We start from the raw sequence: 14,254 nt of genomic DNA, 5'->3' as shown, positions 1-14,254 counted from the left end.
GTCCTATGCCAAAGATAGTAGAGACTGCATCTTTGACAATGGCTTATGCTTTTCGCCACTTAACAAAAGGGAGGAAGGCTGGCGCATTGTGTGGTTGCTCCCGGCGAGGGTGCCAGCCCCACTGTGCTGCTGGCGTAGATGCATGTGCATGCACAGTGAGAGAGGGGATCCTCTGCGGGGAGATGTATACGCGCGCAGGAAAAACCAGAGGCACTGCGAAGCAGATAGTCCTCGCCGGAGTTGTCCTTGTTCTTCCTGCTCTCGAAAATGAAGACCGTCTTCTCTGAGCTGAGTGTCAAGGTCCCCGAAGGGGGTAAGGAGCACAGCAGCACCCTGTTTTGTGGAGGCGCATCTTATGCCTTGTGGGGTGTTCTTAGGGTCTTAGATGAGTGAATATTTCCTAGAGTTGTACCATAGATTGAGATGTCTCGCAAATTATGCCTCTTGCACTGGACCTGGCACTCGCGAAGGTTGCCTTCTCCCCCGCAGCGCCGTTCGGGCCTCGGTCGGCTCGTTCGACCTTAGAATATCAGCTAGCGCGTATTACTTCGCGTTGTTATCATGTATATATCATTTATGGCATCTGGAAGCTCTGTTTCTCACTGTTTTGCGTAAACTCGTATTCCACCTGTTGGTCCTTCCTGGTCCTCCCGCTGGTTATGTGGTTTTGTCGTCTGTGCCGCTTCTTCCTTTATGATGCAACACTGGGTGTATAACCCTACAATTAGAATTTCGGTGCCCCTCTGTGGTTGACTGATACCGGCATACGAATGCGTCTTTCACGTGCGTCTCGTGTGGTACTTTTCAGTGACTGTGGCTGTGAAGAGTCGGGAGGTCACGGTGAAGGGCCCTCGTGGCGAGCTGAAGCGGAACTTCCGCCACTTGCCATTGGTGCTGCGGATGACGAAGGATGCGAAGCGCGTCAAGGTTGCTACCTGGAACGGCAGGCAGTCCGACATCGCCTGCCTGCGCACAGTTTGCACGCATATCAACAACATGTTCACCGGTGTGACCAAGCAGTTCGAGTACAAGATGCGTTTTGTGTACTCCCACTTTCCGATCAACTTGAATATCGCCGAGGGCGGCAAAATTGTGGAAATCAGAAACTTCTTGGGTGAGAAGCGCGTCCGAACCGTGAAGCTTCTTCAAGGCGTCGTCTGCGAGAAGAGCACCAATGTGAAGGATGAGATCGCACTCAAGGGGAATGACCTCGAGCTCGTGTCTCGATCCGGTGAGTTGGCGATGCACGCCGAAAATCGCAGTGGATGGATTCATATGCAGTTCTTTGGCGCGTTTGTGTCGTGATCGTTTTGGGAGGGAGTCGTTGGGGCTGATCCAGTGTGATTATTAGTATAGGAGCGAGAGAAGAGGCGTGAAGAACAGCACTGGGTGCATCGATGTTCTGCAGGCAGGAATGGCCTGTTGTTTTAGCCTTGTCAAAGCACTTCTTGCACATCTGCAGTCCAGATGCACTGTTTGCTTGTTGGACCGTGGGTGTGCGTTGCTAGCACTTTATCTTGTATGCGAATTTCGTCCGTTATGTGCGTGCGCGGCTACCTCTCTTCAGCGGCCCTCATTCATCAGGCCACGCTGGTGCGTCGCAAGGATATTCGCAAGTTTTTGGACGGCATATACGTCTCTGAAAAGGGCACTGTCGAAAAGGCCGAATGAGCGGGTAACCCTGTGCTGGAAATTGGGGCTTGAAGCGCAGCTGCTGCTTCCTAGGGCAGGTAGTGATCGGCCAGCCTAAGGGATAGCGAAGGGGACCAACCAACGCCTCCTCAGGTGCTGTGACAACATACACGCCCACAAATATTCGTTGGGCGGCGTCTTCCTTCTCATTGCACTGCACCCTTGTGCAGAACGCCATGTTTTGGGTGGACCGGTCTCTACCTGTGGCAGTGAGTCGTCAAGGGTTGGTATCTGGGTAGATGCAAGGAAGAGGCCTTTTTGTGATACGATGCTTGGGTACGTACACAGCCCCACGTAGCGTTTCGTATAGCATAGTGACACGTAGAGAATCGCGTCTCTGTATGCTCTTAGGAACAAGAGAGCCCCTCGTGTATGTACTTGCTTTTGTACGGTTAGCAGTGAGTAGATGCAGGTTGCCATCTTTAGAGTGAGATTGGCCTAACAGGTAGATGTACAATGACTAAAGAAACGTGGGACTCGGGATGTTCTGCGCTTCCATGGACATGCTTCTGCCCGATCGTGCACCATACGGCTATTATTAAATTTGGGGCAGCGGGATTCGGATTCTGGGATGTGGCGTAGACACCGGCAGTTGACGTGCGGCAGATCGCACAAAGTCGCCTCTCGGCTTTTGACGGAAACTTCACTAGGAATACGGTGCTAGAGGTGTAGGTAGGAAGGAATTGGTAATGGACGGCACGACACTAAATTTCTACGTGTGCTAGGGGGTCTTTTAAAAAAATTTATGGGCGCCAATGCACGTTGCTTTGGCGGCCAAGCAGCCCTCGAGAGCCCATAGAACGAATACGGCCCTTATCCATCGCAGCAGCGGATGCCCAGTCCCGGTTCAATGTGACCTGTTGGACCGTCGCATTTGGCTAGGCTCATAACGCGGAATTGTGGCTGTTTGTAGTTAGCACGGTTATCTCCGCAAGGCGGGGGCTTAATTGCCTGTATGGCTTTCTGATGCTTGGTGTTCGCTGGTAGTTGCCGACATATAGCTTAGTGCCTTGGGCTCATGGTAGCACTGCCAGTGCCCCGCCGCAGCAGAGGCTCCTCCGCTGAGTTTTAGGCTGCGCAACGACGATCATTTGGCTTGTTTTGGCCTTCTGCCTCTCCTCTAGTTTATGAACGTACACTTGGGTCATGGCCATGAGTTCTTCTTCAAAATGCTTGCTGTCCTCCACCTGTTGCAGTGCAGTTTGGCTTAACTGTTTTGCTTCTTGGACAATTCGTTTAGAAGTCTTGAGGAACCCCCTAACTGCAGTTCTGAGCTCTGCAGGTGCTGGCCTTGGCTCCATATGCTCATTGGAATCGGGACAGTAGAAACGAGTCTCGTTCCTGTCGAAAGCAAATTTCACCCGCAGCTGCTCCGCTAGCCGTCGGACATGTGCATAATCCAGGTGCTGGCGGCTCTTAAGGATTGAAAGAGGTCGTCCGTCGGCCCCCACGAGAACTGTTGGCTTCCTTATGCCTGTAGACGCGCTGCCACTCGTCCCGTTTCGCTCTGCTGCACCTGAAGGCCGTGACTGAACGCTACCTCCGGTGTTGCAGCTCTTCCGCTGGTTGGTAGTTGCAGCGGCCACAGGGGATCCTGCACCGTCCCCGGGTAGGGGAAGACTAAAGCGGACAGGAGAGGCATTGGCACTGCTCCTTTTAGCGGTGGGTTCTTTAAGTGATTCAGGTGACCCCAGGAAGCCGAGGCCATCAAGCGACACTTCCGTCATTCCGCTCGCTACCCTTTTATCTGTACTTCACGCTATGCCAACGGAGTCTAAGGAAGAAAGTGTTATGCTTATATTATGACCGGACTAGGTCTAAAGGAGTGCTTGGATTATTCCTGCCTTGGCTAACTTCGTAACCGACGCTGAACGGACTACTGGAGAGACAGGGGATTGTAACAAAGAGATGCACCCCATTACCATAAACGAAAGCACCTATGAAGTAGTGCGATTGTAAAGCATGTAAAAAAATTTTTATCCCCTTCATGCAAGTTAGGAACTTGCGTATGACCGGGCGCTGTGTCGAGGAGGGTAGCTAGCCGCCATGCCTCTAGGTAAGCTGATTCGGCTGCGATTCTACTCAAGTAAAGCGTAGTATGTATAGCCAGAAACAGATAGCTACAGTACCGTATCATGCCATTCAGCCGTTTCCACTGGTTTCTGCGCAGCAGGTATTGCTTGTGCCACGCGAATGGTGGGCACAAAGGGGGCTGATGAGGATCACGAAGAAAGAGGAGCATACAGAACGTTCAAGAACTATGGTGCGAATGCCTTCGATGGGAAATTTCCAACAGGGAGGTGCCACGTGCATTAGAAGACAGATGCTGCGCACAACACCAGGCAGCCCCGTGAGCTGGTAACGCATGCGGATCCTCATGCTGTGACACTGTGACAGCTGTTGCCCGAGGAACGGGACTAAAAGCGCATCAAAGCTAGGGAAGGGCATTGGGTAATCTGCGCAAAGCCACTGAAAGCGGTTGCTGTGCCGAATATTTGCTCTTCAGGGCGCAAGGGCGGGGCTTACTACCGGTCATCGGTTACATGTGTTTCACTGGGAGTTCAGCACACAACAGAACCTTCGTCCTATGTGCCATAGCAGGACTGTTATAAACACTGCTGGTTCTGTGGTCAAAGCCCCCTGAGGGCTAATTCGCCCTACAGGTGAGGCTATCTCCACGAGGAAGAAACTCCCGAGAGCTTCACCTTGGCTTTCTGCATCCCAGGCGAGCTGTCCCGGGTACTTCGCAAACAACAACTCACATAGTAGTGCCAAGATTCCTTAAATCTTGGTTTTATCGCAAGTAAAACGTGTTTCTAGATAGGAGGCGGACCGTAATTCGTGTGTTCTGCCTTGTCACACACACGCCCAACTTGCACTGCGATCTACTCAAGGGGCCTGTATCAAGTTTTTCCTTGAAATTCGCGGTAAGAGCTCTTTGTCCAGTGGATTTTTCTCATAGTCCTTCTATTTGTGGGCAAGCGATTTTGGTGTCGTTGTCATCGACGATGGCGGCTCCTCATTTCCAAATGCGGATTCCTGCACATTACCTACCGGCGTACACGGACGTTCGCCGACTGAAGAAGAAGCTTGAGAATCTTGTGCAGCGGGCGCAGCACCAACGAGCAACTGTGCGAGTAAGCTGCTGCTCGCTACGGGGTTGCACTGCCTAGCGCTCCCTCCAGAACTTCGCTTGTTAGCTTGGTTGGGATTTTGATTACAGCATCTTCTAGCGCGTGCAGGATGCACTTTCAATGAATGCTCCAGCTATCAGCTAGTTCATTAACCTTATGCAGGGAAGCAGGGACAACGATGTTGCGCAGTCATCCCAGAGTAGAGGGCCAGTCAGCCGTGCAACTGTGGTTCGGTCGTCATGCATCGAATCCTAAGTGACATGAATCAAGATTCTTCGTCTTTCTTTTGCCTTCAGCGTCGCCTTGATATTCTCCAGAGGCCACGCATGCTACCACATGGTCGGCCACAGAGACATGCATCTGCGGCTGCCTGTGCTGCCGAGGATCAGGAGGCGGACTCTCCGTGTTCCTCAGCAACGCATGCAGCTGGACAGCCGGTGGGAGACAGTGAAATTCAGCTATCCCCGTCTTCTGCAGCAGCAGCACGTGCAGACGACGGCATGGCCGGCTCTAGCCTTAGGGCAGAGGCAGAAACTCTTTCTCTGCTTCCTGGTGAGCCAATAGATTCTACACTCATCCGATAGGGTAGAACATACCTTAAGCTGCATTTGCTGATAGTAGCCGGCGCAAAACAGATAGCGTTGATTAGCTACTCGTTTTTTAGGTGTGCTACCGCATAGTGACGCTTAAAAATCGGCTGCAGCATGTTGGTTTGTGGCTTGGACAATCTGCATCTTCGCCTTTTGAGGTTTACTCTTCTTTGGAATGTAGTTTGACGTTTTGCATCCGTAATCAACCCTCATAGATCCGCGTGCAAATGAAGAGGGCGCGCGGGATGCTGGGCCTGCGGTTCACAGGGCGCACGCTTGCACTTCATATGCGTGTCGATGCGCTGGTTCCTCAGAATCACAGTTTTGGATGCTTCTGCAGGAGCAGGTCGGGGAGTTAAATAAGTTCGCGACCACCAAGGAGAGGCAAATTCAGGCTGACCTTAGGCGGATTGCTGCACGCTTGGAACAGGCAGGTCTACGGTCCTTGTGCAGTAAACATAGTGCTAGGGGGAACCCTGTGGAAGGAGAATTTTTCCTGAATACTCCGTTGGAGTGCGTGGGCTGGTTAACGCTGCGCTCGCTTTTGTAAAATTTGAAGGGCAGCAGAGAGAGGGGCCTCTGGAAGAGCGAGGCATCATACCATCGGTGGCTCCAGTGTGCATCCTTCTCATGGCGCTCGACCGTGTTTGTGTGTGTGCAGCACTCCGAACTATTGGGGGATGAAGAGCCTCTGATCGAAGAACAGTCTGCCGGTATCCTGCTTCTTGCACCACTATCCAGTTGAAAAAGGCGTTACGGGAGAGCTTCTTCTTGGGCGGGAAGGAGGAGGGACGGGGGTGTATTGAAGCCACGAAGAGCTGCTACACTTGACTTTATGCGCAGCGAAACCCCTGTCTTTGCTTCCAAAAAACGCATATTTCTTGTAACAGCTTTTAAGTCACACTCATGGTTGCGTGTGCTGATGCAGAGATCGTCCATCTCGACTTGTACATTCGAACAAACCACAAGGCGCTCCTTTCCCTCTGCTCCCACTTTGACCGCCTACTCACCGGAGTGCGTTGTTTTCGAAGGACGTGCTGTGTTGTGCGCTGAGTCTGGCCCTTAGATGCGTTCAGTTTCCTGGGCACTGTTTCTTCTTCGCTCTTGATCCACGCGTCCTCCACAAGTTGTCTTTGCCGAGTTACACGCATGAGGGGGAGTCGTGCTAATGTGCAGCAAGCTGCAAGTTTCTTGTATTTGGCTTTCGGGAGCACTCGCATTTCGTCCGCTAGGCGCATTTTTGTTCTGGGATTGCAGGCAAAGACCGCGAGGTGGTTCTCAACTTCGCTGCTAAAAGAGGCGTACTGCAATGTAGATCTAGAGCGACTTGTGCTGATGTTATCGCTTCTCTGGGGAAAGTACAGATCCAAGCTCGTGAGTGTCGCAGCTCGCTTTTAAACGTAGCGTCTTCTACGCGAACCAGGCCAGGCAGTGTGTTGTGTATCGCGCTCCTAGCGCAAGCGGTTGCTGGCGTAGGGAGGGTTGATCTGGCAATCCTGCGACTTGCTTAAGCAAAGTCAGTGTGGTGGGGAGAGGAGTGCGCAACTACAGCACCATCGAAATCCTCATGACCGGTCAAACTTTGAAAACGACTCCCGTGGCACCCTCTGCAAGAGGCAGCTCGCCAGCAGCTGCCAGTTGCTAGCGGCGCCTCCTGACAGCTAACATGCCACGCATGCTGCACGCGGCATCTCTTTCTCGTTGTAGGGTTCGCCTATGTGGACTCGGAGGGCTGTTGTTGTGTCTTCAGGAGGGGAAGCACTTAGGATCGGAAGCCTGGAAACCTCCAGACTCTTTTGTGCGTCTGACCACCAAGTATTGGATCCGACCAGAGAACATTGTGAGCTCAGCGAGTCCTTATGCCACGAAACAGGCTCCTAGAGACTAGCTTTTTTCGCCATTATGCAGAAACACGACGGAGAAGGGGGTCTTGTTCTGCGTGTTTTCGGCAGTCATCCTTGGCACATTCGCTTTATGGCAGCCTCTGCGCTCCTCCACCCCGTTCTCATTCTGCATTGCATGAGGCCTCTACGCTTCTTAAGGGCGTATGGAAGTGCCTTTTCAACGCACAAGCCAGACACATTGGGCACCCTCCGATGGTCGCAGTACATTTTCGGGGGCCAATCTTCAGATGCACGGATATATCAGCCAGTTGCATCGCTACTTGCATATTTTCGCATGCATTTGTGTCTGTGTGTGTATGTATGTGCAGGTTCGCGCGCAATGCCTAATTGTTCGCCATTTACCGTTTTTGGTCTTCGGGGCTTCCGACAAGGACTTGGTGAGGGCCATGTGCATACTGCATACACTCCTAGCGCGACGTATATGCTATTGCGTTGGGAAACGCTTGCTCGCTAGATTCTAGAAGCCACCCGAGTCGAGACTCAAAGACAGTATTCGGCGCGTGTAGTCGTCCCCTTTTGAGAGCATCGTCAACCGTTTCAGTGCTCGTGGCTTGCGCGAGAGCGCATCTGCGGGGAGGCCGTCGGCTTCTTGGAATAATCGCCATTGTTTTAAGGGGCTGCATAAAGCAGCACTTTTTTGCTAGCACCCACGGCTGGACTGCATGCGGTGACGTGGTTTCCCCTTGTGTGCGCAGGAAGCGTCACTGCTCGGCACGGAGGCGTCTAAAGAAGGCCACCTGCTGCCTTCGTGCAAAACTGCACCAACGCAAATGGTGGCTTCTGTGTACTTTGATAGTGCTGGTCCGTCGGGAGGAAACTTGAGGGGTTTTATGAGTTTCACCAGTTACGGCTGTGTGTTCTATCCCTGCAAGCAAAAGCACGGATATAGGCACTAGAGTGTAGAAGAAATGAGCGGCCCTTCCAGCAACGGGCAGGCAGCTAGCGGCTCCAGAGGTCAAAGGTGGCTGTGCAGATTCCTTATGGCCTGTTGTCCGTTTGATCAATATACATACACGTACATGCACACAAATATGTATATGTCGATGGTTTTTCTTTGTGCACATGTATCTATCCAGTAATACACCAGCTTCCGCGTTGTAACGCGTCCCCCCCTGCGGAGGTCTTTGTATATTATCATGCGCACTGCCTGTTGACACCATGGAATCAGAATGCGCATGTGTATGTGTATGTGTATGTGTGCTGCTGCTACGGCTCAGATGCCTACTGCTATGAGCGCCGTATTCGCCGTTTCGAAGGCGCCCAACTGCTGCGATTTCGTTGGTACGGATCGAATAACAACGGCCCGGATGAGAACATCTTTATCGAGCGGTAAGGTGGCGCTAACGCGCCGTCTTGTATTCCCTTCATTTTCGCTGCTAATTTCATCCAGCACGACGTCGCAGCATCTGGCTAGAGGGCAGCCGGGAGGACGACAAGCACGCGCAAGCGCGCGCGCATGCATGCGCAGACGTGAGCGCAAAAGTGCCAGAGAGAGAAAGCGAGAGAGAGACAGAAAGCGAGACAGAGAGGCACGCCATATGTGTGCGCGGCTGCTACTATAATCGCAGGAAGACGCATCATGAGTCTTGGAGTGGGCTAAGTAGCACAAAGCAGCGCTTCGTCATACCCCAGCGCCTTGTTGCGCCCTACATGCTACTGAAACGCAACACCCGTGACCTCCTTCTTGAGGCCTCGAATTTTCAGGCAGTGTCTCAACACTCTGTCAAAGCTCATCAAAGGGCGTCAGAGGCCTCAAGTGGAGGATCCAGCACTCAGACGGAGGCGGTGATGGGGGGAGCCTGTCCAGCGGAGCAGGAGGCTGCAGCGTTCATTGCCAAGGATCCAAAGTTGAAGAAGGCAATCGCGCTCGGCAGCGAGATTCAGGATGAAATCGCCGAACACGAGCTGCAGCCCATGGTAGGTGCGGTGTTATGACGCGTCGCCACGCTTCCCTTCAGGCTGCAGGGACAGATCCAGGGATGAGGGGTGGATCCAGGGATGAGAGATGAGAGACAGATCCAGGGATGAGAGACGGATTTAGGGATGAGAGACAGATCCAGGGATGAGAGACGGATTTAGGGATGAGAGACAGCTCCAGGGATGAGAGACGGATTTAGGGAGGCCGGAGAAATGCGCTGTTCTTATGGGTACTCGAGGGGTCTAGGGGCTTTGGAAGCACCAGAGCAGCGTCTTTTATGGCTCTAGGGATAAACAAGCCTCTTCCGCCTGTGCGTTCTATGGTGCAAAGAAGAAACGATGGGAGGAGGAAGAGGGAATTGACCAAAGCAAAAGAAACAAGAGGGAGATTCTCATGTTTCTTTGGGTATTCTTCAAGCGCCGATTGCATGTGCGTGCAGCTGCGCACGAGCTACCTGCGTGCTGCCTTCCAGTTGGCGACCTCTAACGAGGTGAGTGAGCGAAGGCAGAGAAGTGTCATGCATGCGCCGAATAGGCAGATCGACGCCACTCAGCTGCCACTCTCCCTCCGCGGGCTTCTGGTATTCTCTCGTCAGCAGTTTTTCGCATGCGTGGGCGAACTTCGCCCCACTTCGCGTGCCAGGGGGGGAGTCCGACCCTCGAGCGCCTGTCAAGATATCCTTTGGCTTTGAGAGAGAGTCGACATCCAGGCCGTTTCTCCGTTCTTCAGATGCTCTGCACTCCAGCGTTGCGGAGAGCCGCTGGATGCAGCGCGGCGTGCCTCTCTCGGCGAAGCGTTTTGCAGCACGTGGAAAATTTGATCGCAGAAATTCTTTATCCCCTGCTTCTGTGCCTTTAGCGTTTTTCCCCGTGTGTGCTTATGTATGTCTGTCTGTATGCAATGCATGCAATGCGGTTTTTAGGTGCGAATTTCCCTGGATACGAACCTCTGCATGGTAAACGAGTTTAGGCCCCAACGGCAGGAGGAAAGCGGTTCTAATTGGTGCCGCTTGGCGGACGAGCTGCTGGGAAAGGTAAGGCGCTGTCTCCTGGGTGTTGTCTCCAACTCCTCTTTTACATGCTAGCGCTTGCATGGTGCCTGTTTCATGGATGTGGGGGGAACTGCTGATCGCAAGTGCAAGCTCTCGCGTGCACGTGACACCACATGGCCCATCCGGAGTGGTTCAACGGCCTTCTTGCGACCTGTGCCCCAGGACGAAGTTGTTCGATTCCCGTATGCCATCCTGGAAGTCAAGATTCAGCAAGAGCCTCCGCCCACCTGGGTACAGAGCATGCTGCTCCTCTCAGACGCAAGTGCGCCATCGCCGTTTCCTCCTAGAGCTTTTTAGAATCCAGCAGCAGCCAGAGAGAGACCCTACACCTGTAATGCGCAGCAGAAGAGGTTTTTTTCGGAGGCATGAGCTGCTTGAAGCAAGCGCATGCCTCTTCTGTTGGAATCCAGCTTTCTGCCATAACACCCTTGCTCTGCCTAGCCCCCAATCGAAGGCGTATTGCGGAAGCCTTTGTGTTGCATGGGCGCTTTGCTTTTGCCTTAGCCTTAGTCTACAAGTTTTCAAAGTTCCAGCACGGCATGGCCTTCCTGCATCGTGACAAGATCAGCAGCGGACTGCTGCCTCATTGGCTGCAGCCGCTAGCAGTTCCCAGCGAACAGCAGCAGCAACAACACCACCAGCAGCAACGCGGCGACACCCTGCGTGCGCCGGTCATAGGGGCCTCGCTGTTCGAGTCTGTCCGTAACAGCGCGGACAGCCTTCTCACGCCGCTTACCCGTAGTTTTGCCGAGCAGCACGCCCTTCAATCCGAGGCAGCGGGGATGAGCAGGTGGAAGCGTCGCTCGCTGTTGCCGATCGGTGCGTGGGTGCAATCTTGAAAGCGCTGGAGGCCAGTGCGTAACGGGGCTTCACACGCAAGCGCAACGAACACAGCTCCAAAGGAGGCAGAAATAGCCGCAGGCGCTTCGCTAGCCAGCCATGCGCCAGTGGGATAGCAAGGTTTCGCCGTCTCGTATTAAACGAACCTACCTGTATGCATGCATGCATGCATGCCGCATGGCGTCCTGTGTGCTGTAGGCGTCGGGGATTCGGCTGCTAGCGGTTTGGGAGACTGGGTAAGCTCTAAGCGTTAGCTCGGGGAAAAGCTGCGCATTGCAAGGACGATGCCCACGGCGTCGCGCAGTCTTCTCTCAAGCTGGACGTCTCCTCGAGGCGGTCCTGTACAGGAGCTCCATTGCCTAAAGCCTCGTTCTTCTGCGAGCTGCTATCCTCCAAACAGGCGCTTGTTTGCACGTGCGCGCAGGAAGATATATCGCAAGCGGCCGCGCACCGCACGTTGCAGTGGCTGCAGAAGGAACAGCAGTTGCAGCAGCAGCAGGCGCTTCGCGATATTCGCGACAGCACCTTCGTCGAGGGAGACGCTCATCATGATGGGTACCCCCCCGAAAAGGGTGACCTCCCAATCAGCAGCACAGATTCCCTACGGCGTCGGCTCTTCCGCCGTCACGTAAGGACAGTTCGCAAGATCGATCCCAAGATCGCATTTGCCGGGGAGCGTACTTTCCTACATTATGTTCAAAAGGGTCTCTACTTGGCAGGTGCCAGTCTCGCGTAAGCTCGCTGTACACTTGGCGGGCAGCGTAGGGGTCTCTTCTCTACCGTTCTGCTACTTCTGCGGGGCTCTCGTGTGTTTGGTGAAGCGGCGGCAGACGCACTTCGCACCCGGAACGCAAGAGCTGCTGTCTTGCACTTTTTTCTTGTAGCGTAGGATTTCCCGGTGTCTGGCCACTCTGGCAGGGTTCACTTGCATTGGGGCTTTGGTGAAGAGGAGCCGCCTCCAGCATCTGGCATTTATGGCATAATAATGAAAAGGGTTCAGAGGGAATTTCGTCTCTCTCCCTCGTCGCGCCACTCCCCGAAAGCTTACGGTTGCCCTCGTGCTGCACCTGAATAAGACGCCCTCTAAATTTGCTGCTGCCCCTACCGGAAAAGGAAGGGGGCATCATCCGCAGGTTGCGTCTGCTTCTGTGCGCAGATGCTTAGAAACGCTAACGGGGGCCTGGGACATAGGGATTGTACTTATCCTTGCTGGAGCCTGTGTGCTCATCTGCACTGGCGCTTACATCATCTACCGCAATCGCTGCCATCGCATATCCAGGTGAGACAATGCGGACGCAAACGCCGCTAAAATTCTTAAGGCTGGAATATTGCTTGGACTGCATTGAATTCGAGGCTGTTGCAGAACAGACATTCATAGTGGACTGTGCGTTCCTCTGTGACAGACGAACAGTGTCTCCCTCTCCCCACTCGCAAACCTTAATGCACTCCCATAAAATCGAGGCACAACGCTGCTTTCTTCATTTTTTGCAAGTCGCGGAGGCCTAGTGCCTGTATATGGGTCTGGTCGGGGAGTGAATTCTGGTGCCCCCCGTGGCATACAAGTTCATTTGCTTTCGCTGTTTGCTGCGCTTGCGTGCAGGCTGGTCGCTAAGGCTAGTGCAGCGAACATCCAGCAGCGGATCGATTCCAGGTGGGGGCCACTATTGGCATTTGTTGCTGCTGGGATTGCTACAGTCCTGGCGCTTCTGTTGCAGTCAGATATAGGTTTAAGGCACGTCCTCCACAGGCAGCAGGAAGAACGTGCCGCACACTTTGCGCCCACCCACCCCCCGCACTCTTCCGAGCAGCTGCCTCCCCGGACAAGGGACCTATAATAGATTCTATCGGCAAGACCCGTGCCAGAATTATGGAGAAAAGAGAGAAAGAGAGGTGCTTCAGGGAGAAGAGCTTCAAGGACTATAGGGGGAGGGGCACGGGAGGGGGGAGGCCCCTTGTATATATACAGGCAGCTGGGGCTACCGCCACGTTGGTGGCTGGCACATGCAGTCAGCTGGCAGCATATGCTCGTTTTCTGGGCTAAGCAGTCCGCGGTTCTTTCCCTTCTTCAGCCAGTGCAGATGCTACTGCCGCAAAAGGACATGTTCGCAAGTGGGCAATTTGGGTAGCACAGAACACGGAAATATGAGCGCGCCACCATGGCGTGAAGAGACGCTCTACTCCCGTCATCCATCTAACGGGGTTCCAAAAATAAAAGAAAGGCAAAAACAAGGGGTGGCCGTCGAGCACACTTTAACAGAGGGGCTCACCTCTCAAGCCGTGTGAAGGAGCAGCACGCCGCTGTAGCTATAGCCTCTGGCTCGGCTGCACACACGGCCTTATATATCTACACCCCAGAAAAACCTCACGAAGTTCCCTAAATGGACACGTGTGTGGCTGCCGTTAAGCGTAACTAATTGCTTCTGTACGCACGACTATGTAGGGATTAATATAGATCGATGCCTACGGCCTCAGCCCTCGCCATCGCAGCGAGCGGTGGCCTTGTTCGCACCAGCAATGCTAAACGCGCCCCCCTCATGAACGTAGAATCCACATGGGGCCATGTAAAGGCAGGTTGATGCCTGTGCGCCTACTGCAAATAGAACAACCCTCTCAGCAAAAGGCTCATTTGCAACTTAGTGCCCCTGTGTTCAATAGGCGTGCACCCACCTGTTTAAGCATGAAGCCCCCACAGGAATAATACTGCTTGCAAAATTAAATACCTTCCTTGTGAAAGGGCTAAAAGCATTCACGGCATGCGCGCGAAGTTCGCAGCACTAGAGCACGGCTCTGGCACCCGTTAGAGCAGCATCGTACTACAACGAACTCGGGCATCACTGCCCGAAAGAGGCAATTTCCTGATCTTTGATTTTTCCTGGCTTACAGTTTAGACTAATGGTGCCTGAAATATGCGTGGCTACACTGTGTGAGCGCCAAAGAAGCTTAACATCCTGGATTTTAATCCCTTGCGCCCCGACATGAATTCAGGCTGATTGTCTACACCATGCACCGGTGTAAGAGCAACTGCAAATTCAGAATTATCAGCATGACATAGTCGGAGGCGTGTACCTTTCTAAAGCACAAAGCAGCTTTGCGCCTGTGAGCAGCGGTAGCTGCGTATGCCTCGC

The 14,254-nt window shown here is 53.4% G+C and overlaps 3 protein-coding genes across 3 annotated transcripts; 2 read left to right on the top strand and 1 right to left on the bottom strand.

The window, feature by feature from the left end:
* Window positions 1–267: 267 nt before the first annotated feature.
* LOC34618645 (60S ribosomal protein L9) lies at window positions 268–1,671 on the top strand. Its single transcript, XM_022731965.1, has 3 exons — window positions 268–313; window positions 809–1,231; window positions 1,568–1,671. Exons 1-3 carry the CDS (start codon window positions 268–270, stop codon window positions 1,669–1,671), a joined length of 573 nt encoding a protein of 190 aa, XP_022591454.1.
* A 1,037-nt stretch (window positions 1,672–2,708) lies between these two features.
* LOC34618646 lies at window positions 2,709–3,419 on the bottom strand. The gene has a single exon (XM_022731966.2). The coding sequence runs from the start codon at window positions 3,417–3,419 to the stop codon at window positions 2,709–2,711; it is 711 nt and encodes a 236-aa protein (XP_022591455.2).
* Window positions 3,420–5,152: 1,733 nt separating this feature from the next.
* On the top strand, window positions 5,153–13,507 carry LOC34618647 (vacuolar transporter chaperone 4). The gene is made up of 19 exons (XM_026337368.1): window positions 5,153–5,378; window positions 5,731–5,846; window positions 6,078–6,129; window positions 6,345–6,430; window positions 6,674–6,790; window positions 7,167–7,256; window positions 7,629–7,697; window positions 8,016–8,121; window positions 8,538–8,649; window positions 8,889–9,237; window positions 9,678–9,728; window positions 10,161–10,271; window positions 10,452–10,551; window positions 10,794–11,108; window positions 11,328–11,365; window positions 11,530–11,861; window positions 12,730–12,921; window positions 13,208–13,361; window positions 13,415–13,507. Exons 1-19 carry the CDS (start codon window positions 5,153–5,155, stop codon window positions 13,505–13,507), a joined length of 2,709 nt encoding a protein of 902 aa, XP_026193153.1.
* Window positions 13,508–14,254: the final 747 nt, after the last annotated feature.

This window comes from Cyclospora cayetanensis, unplaced genomic scaffold, assembly GCF_002999335.1.
Source record: "Cyclospora cayetanensis isolate NF1_C8 unplaced genomic scaffold, CcayRef3 CcayRef3_contig_18, whole genome shotgun sequence".
Taxonomy (NCBI): domain Eukaryota; phylum Apicomplexa; class Conoidasida; order Eucoccidiorida; family Eimeriidae; genus Cyclospora; species Cyclospora cayetanensis.
Note: the sequence above shows the minus strand (reverse complement) of the source record. Positions and strands in the feature narration are given on the sequence as shown.

Excerpts from the sequence above, each read along its gene's own strand:
- LOC34618645 (XM_022731965.1), top strand. The coding sequence starts at position 268 with ATGAAGACCGTCTTCTCTGAGCTGAGTGTCAAGGTCCCCGAAGGGG. Across the intron at positions 314-808 it reads TGTCAAGGTCCCCGAAGGGG|TGACTGTGGCTGTGAAGAGT; the intron begins GTAAGGAGCACA and ends GGTACTTTTCAG. Across the intron at positions 1,232-1,567 it reads CGAGCTCGTGTCTCGATCCG|CGGCCCTCATTCATCAGGCC; the intron begins GTGAGTTGGCGA and ends ACCTCTCTTCAG.
- LOC34618646 (XM_022731966.2), bottom strand. The coding sequence starts at position 3,419 with ATGACGGAAGTGTCGCTTGATGGCCTCGGCTTCCTGGGGTCACCTGAA.
- LOC34618647 (XM_026337368.1), top strand. The coding sequence starts at position 5,153 with ATGCTACCACATGGTCGGCCACAGAGACATGCATCTGCGGCTGCCTGT. Across the intron at positions 7,698-8,015 it reads GGGCTTCCGACAAGGACTTG|GAAGCGTCACTGCTCGGCAC; the intron begins GTGAGGGCCATG and ends TTGTGTGCGCAG. Across the intron at positions 11,366-11,529 it reads CTAGCGGTTTGGGAGACTGG|GCGCTTGTTTGCACGTGCGC; the intron begins GTAAGCTCTAAG and ends TCCTCCAAACAG.